This window comes from Diadema antillarum, unplaced genomic scaffold, assembly GCF_040938485.1.
Source record: "Diadema antillarum isolate AM-2024a unplaced genomic scaffold, OU_Dant_1.0 seq00001446_RagTag, whole genome shotgun sequence".
Classification (NCBI taxonomy): domain Eukaryota; kingdom Metazoa; phylum Echinodermata; class Echinoidea; order Diadematoida; family Diadematidae; genus Diadema; species Diadema antillarum.
In genome coordinates this window covers 163,460-175,507 of record NW_027272192.1, presented here as the reverse complement: position 1 = coordinate 175,507, position 12,048 = coordinate 163,460, and the positions used below count along the sequence as shown (strand labels likewise).

The window sequence follows — 12,048 nt, the reverse complement described above, 5'->3', positions numbered from 1 at the left end:
AACATTTAGTTCAGGAGACTCAACACAAGACTACAGTACAGATAAATGTTTAGTCACCATTTGCAATATTGTTTTTCAATTTTTTTAATGGCAAATGACTTGAATGTATGCTTTATTACATTCTATAAGAGTTTATTCTTTTACACTCTATCAGTCATTAGAAGAACAAATTCAGGCACACCCTGGTAAAATTTAACTTCTTCTCTAAAATGTTTGCTTGATATTGGATATCTTATTTCACTCATTCTTAATTGGGCACATTTTTATGCATACATTTCATACTGACAGTAATTATGAAATGTGAAGTACTTGTAAATTGGTCAGAGTGACACAGTAAAATATATTCTGACTTCAATTTTCAGTGTAAATGCTTTTAACCTTCTTCCAAACAAGAACAATGCTTATAGAAATGACTTGACATAAAGGGTGATGTAAATAATTGACATAAAACATGTTTAATTATGTCTCCCAAGTTAATCTTTGGACTTCACTGTAAGTAAAACTGTTTACCCTGTAGCTACATGTATCTAAAGGATTTTTTTTTTCTGCAAATAAGGGCTGGCAGATACACTTACTAACTAATCTGTGTGTGAGAGGTTTGGCTTGGGATATATGTTGTACTAACCATTTTACGTTCCACAGTAGCATAACATGTGTGGACATAGAACTTAAATGAAGGCTGTGAGAGAGGTTTCATGGATTCATATTTTCTGGTGGCTTAAAGGGATCGTATAGTTTTGGTTGAGACCTAACTTCAGGTTTCTAACATTATTTGGTGAGATAATGAGAAACCTCTTATGAAATATGAAAGAGCATGTAATTCTATGAGGAATTCAACGTTTATTTGATGAAAATTGGTTTTGAAATGGCTGAGATATCCAAAAAAGAGCGATTCTAATAAAGTGTGGGACCCACGCTTTATTACGATCGCTTTGTTTTACTTTGTTTTTGGATGTTTCAGTCATTCCAAACCCGATTTTCATCAAATAAACTTTGAATTCCTCTTAAAATGGTATGTTCTGTACTATATCATAAGTGTTTTCTTGGTATCTTGCAAAAAGTTAAAAGCCCAATTCTCATCTCCACCAATACTGTACCATCCCTTTAAATCAGAAACTCGGAAGAAAAACAAAACAAAACATTTGTTACATGCAAATATCAAAATTCAGAACTCTTCCCAATGAGTTGCAGTATCATTGTGCTGAAGAGCATTCATATTTGACATCACAATTTCCTTTCCTGTTTTTGCAAAGCTGATATCAAAGGAAAGGCCACTTTCGGACTTGCCAACCAGTATTTGTAATTTTACTCTTGTCCATAATAGATGAAAGCAGTTATGGGCCATTCAAGTGCATTCAGAAGCAGGTCTGGAAAAAAAAAAATAGAATAAAAACACTGCTTTATTCAAACAGGTTTACTCTGAAATTTTTATAGAGTGTGTCCCCAGCTGTGGTTGCTTTCATGCAGATGCGAAAAACATCTTTCTTTTTCATCATAGATTGTGGCAATATAAAAATTAAAGAGAGCAAAACAAGCAGATGAAAGATGCCCATAGTCAGAATGTTGCATTGCACAAACCTTGCAGCTTTGTACAAGCCAGAAGATACCCCTAACGAGATAAATAAACCAAACTAGTAGAAGGTAAAAAAGAAAGAAAAAACAAAAACAATCCTGGAAGAGTCTATTAGCTGTTTGCAGTATACCTACGTGTGTACAGAAAGAATGAGAACTTGTGTTCTGGGAACAAGAACCTGTGTTCCAGACTGTAACCTTCTGTTACACTTCCTGGATACTGAATTATGATTTCGCTCTCTCTCTCATCTTTCCAGTCGCGGTCATCGGGAGGCGGCGCCAAGTCGAACGACGACATAGTCAAGGAGGTCGCGGCCGACATCCTGGCCAAGCTCCCCTCCCAGTTCGACATCGAGGCGGGTCTCCGCAAGTACCCGACGACGTACACCCAGAGCATGAACACCGTGCTCGTGCAGGAGATGGGTCGCTTCAACATCCTCCTCGCCGTCGTGCGTTCCAGCATCATCAACATTCAGAAGGCCATCAAGGTATGTATGCAAGTGGTCATACGGTATTAAATATTGAGATGACCAGACCACCAGGGGCCTGTTTCATACAGAGGTTTACAAGTACATTGTACTGTAAAGCTGTGCAGTAGTATTTGCTGTTGCCATGGAAGGAGCCGTGAAACAACCAATCGGTCATGAGGACTGAATGGTTTCTCCGGTAACTTCGAAGTATTGCAAATTGCAATATGTGTAAACATCTCTATGAAACGAGCCTGAGATAATCGGTCATTCCTGACCAGTTAAGATTTAGTCTGAAAACAAACACTAGTATTTGATGAAATTTGATGAAATTATTTGAAAATTTGATCAAAATCAGGTCAGGTAGTCATACAAGTCATGAGATGTAGGATATGATGCTTGAAGGAAATATAGACTTTGACAAAGCCACAAATACAGAGCAGCACCTGGAACTGATTCATTGTGTAGAAAATGTTAGTCTGCTTCCAGTAATCCTATACCTAATCCATGCCACTTGTTTCAGACACAGTTCAGAGTTGTCTTGGGACTGATGAAATTTTGGAAATGAAATGCAGGATTCCAAACTTGGACAAAATTCGAATTAGAATGAACAAGTCGCAGGCGCTGTGCTGCAGGTCACTACACACAAACTTCCTTAAGTAGTTTCTGAAAGTCTTCCCGAGTGATGATAGCAGTTTTCAAGTCTTTTCAAGAGCGGAAATCTTTTGATTCCCTTTACGAGTGCTCGAAGATGTATCAATCTGTGATGCGTGAAAGTCAAGTTTCAACCTGCGAGTATCTCGTTACCATGGAAATGCCCTCATATCTCCTCCATATCTCTGTCTCCAGGGTTTGGTGGTGATGTCCTCTGAGCTGGAGGAGGTGGCCAACAGCATCCTGAAGGGCAAGATCCCCGGCATGTGGATGAAGAAGTCCTACCCATCCCTCAAGCCGCTGGGCAGCTATGTCAACGACTTCCTGGCGCGTCTGAAATTCCTCCAGGTAAGTGCTGGGCGAGATGCTTTCTTAACCCCTTTGAGGACAGACTGATTTTGCTATAACTCGCATTTCCAGTAGACTATTGCCCAAGTATACTCGGAACTCGTCCTCAACGGGTTAATGGTCTGGAAAAAAAAAAAAAACCTTGCCAAAACTAGGACTTTGAAGAGAAGATGTGATTTTTTGATGTAGACAGATTTGTGTCTTATAAAAGGATAATAGACTATGGATGAATGGTGTGTCTTGTAGGAAAATCAAGTTCTATTTGGTAGATGAAGGGAGTTGGGATCTCTCTGCTGTTTATTATGTTTTTGTGTGACAGGTGACAATGTTATATTGCATCTTTGGCCGGCAATATTTGCAACAACAACAAAAATGAAAAAAAAAATCCCAATGGCAGTCACCATAACAACACAAGAATTTGTTTAACACTATGTTCTGAAAATTGCCAGATCTTTTGTGCTGTTTTGCAGACACACACTAGATTTTCCAGATGTTGTCATATGCACAGGTATTATTGTACAGTCGTTTGTACATAATTTGATATGTTACCTCAAATGAACTGTATTTACTATCATTTACAATAATATCTCTCAGCCTCCTGTCCTGTTATGATAAGGGATGAAGTAAACATGGTAATGACCAACTGTACTCTTGTTGCCCCCATCCAGGACTGGTATGATGTTGGGCCACCCCCTGTCTTCTGGATGTCCGGTTTCTTCTTCACCCAAGCCTTCTTGACCGGTGCCCAGCAGAACTACGCCAGGAAGTACACCATCCCCATTGACCTGCTCGGCTATGACAGTGAGGTGTTAGATGACAAGAAGCCATCCAATCCTCCGGAAGATGGTATGCACTTGGACTTAACTTATATGAGGAAAGAGATGATGTGTTTGTTGGGGGGGGGGGGGGGGGGGGGGGTGATTTGGCTCAGTTGTTATCGTGTCTGCCTTCCAGTCCAAATTACCCGGTTTTAATTCTGGAATCTTGCAGAGCAATGTCGTTGGTAGTCATATCGACCCCTCTAGTAAGAGGCAAAACACTCTGTTCCTTAGATAGGACATAAGATGGAGGTCCTGTGTGTGAGTTTGCCACGACTGTCGCAAATATAAGGTCCAACTTCAATTATCGCCTAGTGAAGTGGTCCACCTACAAAGTAACTACCCACACACACAAAATTGGGTAAATGATACCAACCACTTATGGTGTGCCCCAGTTGACTAGCAATAGTCAGCAATTGGTATCAACCATCCAAGCACGTGGTGCCATATGAGAAGGAGTAAAGACACATTCATTGAGTAGATTTTTCATTTGTTTCATTATCAACGATGTAGCCAAAAAAAAGGAGAAAAATACAGAAGACAGAAAATCCTGAGCGAGTATTCTTTAATACAAGACCTGCACTATCTTCTCCAAAGAGAAAAACTAGAAAGGTTGTACATGTGTGTTGTCTTGTTTTGTTACCCTGCAATCTGTCTGCGTGTCTATCAGGTAACGTGTCTAGCTCACAGTGCATCCTGCAAATACCACTTAGCCGATCAAGTTTACTTCTAAGAATGGGAAAAATGCCATACATGTTGACTTTGTATAGCTGAACGTACTATGAAATTAGCAACATTTTGTGTCAATTCCTCTAAGAAAGGTTTTTGGTCCTTCATCACAAATGGATGACTTCCGATGCTAAGTATCTTTGTTCCCCCTCCCCATTCTTTCCCCTTTCCAAAAGGTGTTTACATCAATGGACTGTTCATCGAAGGGGCCCGCTGGGACCGCAAGACGCGCAAAGTGGGCGAATCCCACCCAAAGATTCTCCACGATGCCATGCCAGTGGTGAGTTGTTTTTTTGTTTTTTTTTGCCCGACAAGTGCTACCAAAAGAGTAAAAAAAAAGTTACTTAATGTGTTCCCTTAACCCATTAGTAACTGAACTGCCCAAAACGGCCCGTCAGATTACTCGCTTAAACTCCCAAAACCGCCCCTCTGCTTTATTATGGTTTTATGCTTTACTATTTTCCTTCTTTTCATATATAATTACATAATTTGAAAGAGGTCAAAATACATACAAAAGTTTGCCAGAATTATTTCTGTGACACATAAGTCTCTTGGCAAAGCCTCAGTAGGCTTATAAAATAAAACATAACTTACAGTGTATAATAGACAAAAATAAACATGCAGTGATCTATTTTGCATAATTTAGAAAGTTGTCGAGATGAGAGTAGTATTGCTGTACCTTCCAGGGAACAATAGGCCATTACATAATTATCTTCAGTCGGAATCTTTCGTAGCTTACGGATTAAAGACTGTCTTATCAGTATTCTTAGTTGATGTTGAGATGATACAATGTGTACCACCAAATATGATTGGTCAGTAATGTTTGACACCATTGATTAAGAGAAAAATGGCAGTCAGTTGTGAAAGTCATGACATTTCAAATTGTGCATCCATCAGCAGTCATTCTTTGTTTTATTTAATATCCTGATCCTGAAAAAATTTTCAGCTGTGGAATGAACAATTCCGATAATGATTTTCGCCCGTGCAACCCATACGATGTCTATACCTATGAACTGATTCAAGTTGTATGAAGATAAACTGTTGGATGCATCCGGAGTTTGTTGTTGTAGTTGCTAGCAGCTCAGCTCTTGTTATTGTTGGTAATCGAAATGATGATCTTTCTGTTATAAGAACAGAGAAGTTGATTTCATTATTTCTTAACCACCATCTCCTTCTTCCCCCCCCCCCCCCCATTTTCCCTAATGTTTTCCAGATCTGGATGAAGCCCATGAAGCGGTCTGAGATCCCCGAGAAGAAGACGTACGAGGCACCCCTGTACAAGACCAGCGAGCGCCGCGGTACCCTCTCCACCACCGGCCACTCCACCAACTTCGTCCTCATGCTGAAGATCCCCACCGACAAGCCAGAGAGCCACTGGGTGGGGCGGGGCGTCGCCTTACTTTGCCAGCTGGACACATAAAACATAATATCTCTCATCGCAAACATATCTAATTCATTTCCACGTATGGGATTATATTTGGACAGTGATAATGTAACATAATCCAAACACACAACTTGGAGATAAAAGTGAAAAATGAATGATAATATACTTGTTCATAAGGTTCAAGTAATTATTTATTTTGAAAAGATAACAACAGAAGGAGCAAGAATTGCCCAAGTGTCTATGATGCATAAATGTCAAATCATACCTGCGGAGCCAGATGTTATCATTTTTTCTTCTGTCTGCAAACATTATATTCTATAGTTGAGCCCCGAAAATCTGTCCATATTTTCATATCTCAAACAGGGTTTTGAAAGTGACTTTGAAGAAAACCTGTGCTAATTCTACTGATTGTGATGGAAAGAGATGAACTTACCATGACATTATTTATCAGCTCCAATAAGCACTTAATTCAATATTTGCTACTCCCAGCTGATCTTGTTCATAACCTCATGATGGCAATGTGGACAATTTGGAATAACAGATTATGTCAAATATGAATTATAAGTGAAACAGAAAGGCTATTAAAATGTTTGATGTGAACATAAACCTTGATGTTTTGTGTACAGATATGTGATTTTCAGTCATTCTGATTAACTGCTTTGTCATCCAAATGAATATATTTATGTATAAACTGTTGCATTTGTAAATGTTGATCTGAGTGGCATTGAAGTTATTGGCAACTTATTACAGTGATGATGAATTTTGTTGTGCTTATGGACACCTTGTCAGCTGTCGCTACCTGAAAATCCCCTCGCTTCCATGAAAATGGTTCTATGAAATGTTATTTAGTGACCCCTGTGACCATTATTGCTTCATACATTTGGGACAGCCTTGATTATATTTGCTGTGACAATAATGTTTGTAGTACAGTGGATTTTCCCAGCATCATTAGATGAAGAGCCTTTGATGAAGTAGTTTAAACAAGATACTTGTCTCACCCTTTGCAATGCACTTCAGTGCCTGTCAGAATGTCAGAAGTTGTCAATGTTATGGCCTTCTTGCTCTAAAGTGTGACATACATGTATGTGTTATGACAGTGTAGAAGTACATGTCGGCATCTGCTTGGTGCAAAAGAGAAGATGAGTATATATCAAAGTATTATTTCTTGCTCTAACAGAAATTGAGAAGAGTATATCACAAAGTATAATTATTTTTTACTTGTTTGAAAAATAATAAAGATGAGTATATCACAATATATATTTTGTTTAGAGCTAAAGAAAATAGAAATGATCTAAAGGTAGATTTAGTGGGCAGTGACATGTGAAGTAGAGTATTCATTGAAAAAGTATTCACACATAGGAAGAAATTGGAATGTAGGATACATTTTACTTCATTGGAATGAAGGATATACAATAACTGTAGAATGCCTTGATAAGATGCTGTAGTTATATGTAGATGTGATTCATTGTATATAAACATACTGTCACCTGATTATCATCATTGCTCTTGTTTACCAATAATATTAAGGAATTTATAAAAGCATAACACACTGCGAGAAAGCACTGATTATTAGTATGTTTTTGTAACATTCCAGGAACTTGTGACAAAGTTGCAGGCAGCACAGAAAAGATTTTGATGTTTGATAGTCTTCTATCATAAACTGTGTGTATATGCAACTTCGAGAAAAGATTGGCAGTTAATAAGTGCCAGTTTGATATTGACACTTATTTTTTTTTTCCATTTCTTGCACATTTGCCGTCCAAAATGGTTGATACCTTGAAATAAAGTATATGATATGCAGCTTTGCATTTCATGCAACATAGTGGGTTTTTCTTCAGAACTAATAATACTTCAGGAATTCTTTGCAGTTGTGAAAATGTTGCAGTATGATATTCATGTAAATAATATTATGCAGTCTTATTTGCAAATATGGAGAATGTGTATATTCTTGATGTGGTGTGAAAATAGTATGCATCTACGCTTTCTATGATTAACAAAATGAAATTCTGATTAGCAAAACTCTGAAAAGTGTTATTCATTCTTCAATATATCCTCTAGCAGGGTTCACACTTTAAAATGAAGGCACTATGTACTACTTTTATCGATGTCAACACAGACTCAACCCAAAGAAGTTATCCTTTTTCCGTCCACATGGCCTTTAAGAATTGATGACTTTATATTTCTTTTTTGTACATAAATTCATGGTCTTGTTCATTGTATGCAGTTTCAACTGACTCTATTTTTGTGTAGCATTATTTGATCCCAAATAAAGTACCTGACTTGCACAGAAATTGATTAGTCTCATCATGAGTCTCAATTGATTAAAATTTAGGATGCACAGTAGAATGATATCATTTATGACAAAAATGATAATGATGATGATGATGATGATAATAATGATAACAATAATGACACTAATGATGATAGTAATAATTAGTATAATACCAACAATGGAAAGTAACAGTGACAATAAGTACATGTAGTACATTATATATGTGTACACTTAAACTAATGATCATAAAACTTAAATTGAAAACGAAAAATATTCATAAGTATAATTGGATAATTCTGAAATACAAGTTTCTTATTTGGAAATATTCTCAGTGTGGAGCAAGATTTAGGTTCACAATTTATGTAATCTATAGGAATAACTGTACAGTATGTCCCCCCCCCCCCCAAAAAAAAAAAAAAAAAAAAAAAATTACAATCAAAATTTTGCATTGATAACACCCTATACTATGATTAAACTGTCTAAATGCTACTTCAGGGCCTTAAAATATAACATCTTGGCTCTATTTTGCAGAAAACCCCATTCAATTTGGTTAAGCAGTCACAGAGAAACGTGAAAAGTTGTATAGCATGTCATGAGTCTGATTCTTCCAAGTTTAGCACTTCGATACTTTTTTGTGTGAATACAATAGACGGAACTTGGAGGGAAGAGATTCCTGACATCCTCTACAAAATTCCTCATTTCTCTTTGATCACTGGAGCAAACCGAATGGGGTTTTCTGTAAGATGTGGGCATTGAATTATAGTTTCATATCCTGAATTTGTATTTAGATTGATTCACTATTTTTAAAGATATCGTTGCGGAGGGTCCCGTTGTAAATTTTTTTTTTTGACATATGGTACTTGAGAGGTATAAAGAGGCTATTTAAGTTTGGCTGCAAAGCCATTACTGGTATGTGATGTGATCACAAGCTCCCATTCTTCATGGGTGCACGTTGGGACCTGAACATTTTCATCACACAGGGTGTAGATGGAGACATGGCAGCATACAGCACAATAGACCATTTCAGTTTTAATGTATTCTTTTCTATGCATTCTTAATTCACAAAAGAATGTTGGCTGGAGGTTTGCCCTACCTTGTAAGTGAATTCCTTCCTGAAGGTCCCGTCGTACTAGAGTGTATCAAGCCAAGAAAATGCCCAACAAATTTGAAAATTTGAAGATAAAGTTCAAAATTGAATCCGTTGCTAAATCTCGTATGCAAACATGTTTGACATTCTTTGTATCTGTTGTTACCCACAGCAATTCGAAGAGATAAGCTGGGGGCGATTTTTTCATTTTGGGCATGTTCAAAATAAAAAATCAGCACCAGCGTATCTCTGCAAATCTCTATGAATGGTTATGAATAAAAAGAATGTAAAATGTGTTACAAACTATTCTAGTTTTAGCAATGGATGTCAACGTATCTTCAAATTTTCAAATTTGTTATGCATTTGTTGGCTCAATACCCTTTTAGTGTAACAGAGAACTTGATGGGCAGGAACAGATGAATGAAATGGTTCGTTACAAGGTTGTAGGACAAGAAATATTCATGAATTGTAAGTATGCATTCTATTGTAACACAGTCTATTCAAGATGTTCTGTGCTGGATACATGTATAAAGGGGGAAGAATAGTATTATTGTGATGCTTTAGAAATGTGTGTAGGATACAAATGCAGGTGTACATGTATTATACTAGGTGTTTCAAAAAACATTTCCCTATTTTGATTCTTAATAATTCATAAACTATATATCAAATAACACTGTCATTGATATGAGTAATAGCTGAATAGTGTACAATTTGGTTGGAGGTGGTTTGAATATGAAAACATAAATCGGTTTCATGAAATCCATGATTAATTTCACAGTTAGGTTCCAGATTTTGCTCTATTTTCAACCCTCTGTACAAAATTTCACTTTGCACAGGGGTCAATGGGTGTGTTTGGGAGTGTGTGGTTAACACCCTGACAATGGTCCTAAACAATGGTTAGGGTTTGAATGCTTCATTATTCATTCATGAGAAATTCCACTATCACAACTAGTCTTTATTGAGCCTCTGGCAGTATCTGTATAAAGTCAAACGCCTGCCGATACTGTCGTTGGGTCTCGACAGTGCTCTCCCTACTTCTGAAAAACGAAATTACAATGAATACCTTCTGCTCTATCGTAAACATGGTGACAGGAAGCAAAGAAAATCAATTAGAGTATACACTTGTGTAAATGGAGCCTTAAATAAATCTACTGTGAAACATATCGCCCCAATGATAAATGCTGCTGAACTCTTTACCAAAAATGATTTCTTTTTATCAAAAAGCGAAAATTTGTCAGACTATTTAATTAGTAGACAGTTGTATTAAAATGAGGAACTTTAGATCATTTATACTTTATATTTATATCCCAAATTTAGTGATATGTGAAGCAAAAATTGAAAATGATTGCCAGCTGGAATGGAATGTGGTGTTTGCAAGCACATGGAAACGTGTGCTTCCTTTTTCCATGTGCATGCACTTTACCCTTTACCGTGCATGAATTCAGACTAGCAGTGCCCAGGGCAATCCACATGAATTATTGATTAAGCATTCATGTGCATGGGAGCACGAGACTGACGCCTAGTCAACAGGTGGTTCAGGCATGTCCATTGTTCAGGGCCATTGTCAGCACACACTCACATACACATCATGGGTTCCTGTGCAAGGTTCAATTTTTGTACAGAGGGTTAAAATTTGACCAAAATCTGAAACCTTACTTCAAACTCAATCTTAGATTTAATGAAACTGATTTATGCTTTCACATTCAAATCACCTCCAACCAAATTGTACACTATTCAGCTATTATTTATATCAATGACAGTTTTATCGGATGAATAATTTTTGAGCTATTAATGATCGAAAGTGGGAAATGTTTTTTGAAACACCTAGTACAATGTACTGTATGTGACATTGATACATCAGTCACAGAGAAACAGAATGTCTCAACTGACACCCCAATACACATTAATGTGAAGTATGCAAAGGCAGACAAGTGAGAGCATTTCCTTATACATTTATCAATATTTTAATAATCCAGTTTATGAACAGTAGACACACACAATAATACAACATGTTCGGAATTCTCACCACAATACTTGACAGTGATTCCGCTGCACAAATCTATATTTTATATTAACCCATTGAGGACGAGTCCCGAGTATACTTGGGCAAGTGTCTATGGGAAATGTATGTTGTAGCAAAATCAGTCTGTCCTCAATGAGTTAAAGAGGCTTCAAATGATAGAAAGAGTTGAATGCCCTATTGAACAGCTGTTCAATGTCTCGGTTCATGGTAGCTCTCACACCAGCCTACAAACAGCCTACTGACATTGTACAATCACTACACACCATCTAATAAAGGCTTACAAACACTTCATAAGCACAAAAGTGAACATTTTAATAAAATTAGATAAATATAATGGAAGTCATGAAATTGTGTAGTTTAGCAGTTTTTCCACAAAACAGTTCTTCTGAACATTCAATATGAATATGCCAATGTGAGTTCAAGATGTCATCTTGGTCCAAGATGAGTCCAAGATGTTAAGGTTGTACTCGAAGTTTCCCACTTTTTTTTTCAAACACTATCATACAGCAGTCTCAAATCCTGATATATCTATTGATCTTAATTTTGAGGTTATTCAGACGAGAATAACATTTTATATGTTTTACACATTTTATAGCAGCAAAAAAAAAAACAAATAATTTCCTTTTTTTGCGCCAGAATTTCGTAATCGATCAATGGAAAATTTCGAAGTGATGAAATCAGCTCACTCATTTGC

The 12,048-nt window shown here is 37.0% G+C and overlaps 1 protein-coding gene across 1 annotated transcript in view; it reads left to right on the top strand.

The window, feature by feature from the left end:
* LOC139709540 (dynein axonemal heavy chain 7-like) overlaps window positions 1-6,008 on the top strand; it is a gene marked incomplete at its 5' end in the record, with an annotated part of 75,583 nt that extends 69,575 nt beyond the window's left edge. The window contains 5 exons of the mRNA XM_071621498.1: window positions 1,830-2,060; window positions 2,889-3,041; window positions 3,710-3,887; window positions 4,765-4,868; window positions 5,802-6,008. Coding sequence (XP_071477599.1) covers window positions 1,830-2,060; window positions 2,889-3,041; window positions 3,710-3,887; window positions 4,765-4,868; window positions 5,802-6,008 — 873 coding nt within the window. The remainder of the gene's footprint in view (window positions 1-1,829; window positions 2,061-2,888; window positions 3,042-3,709; window positions 3,888-4,764; window positions 4,869-5,801) is intronic.
* Window positions 6,009-12,048: the final 6,040 nt, after the last annotated feature.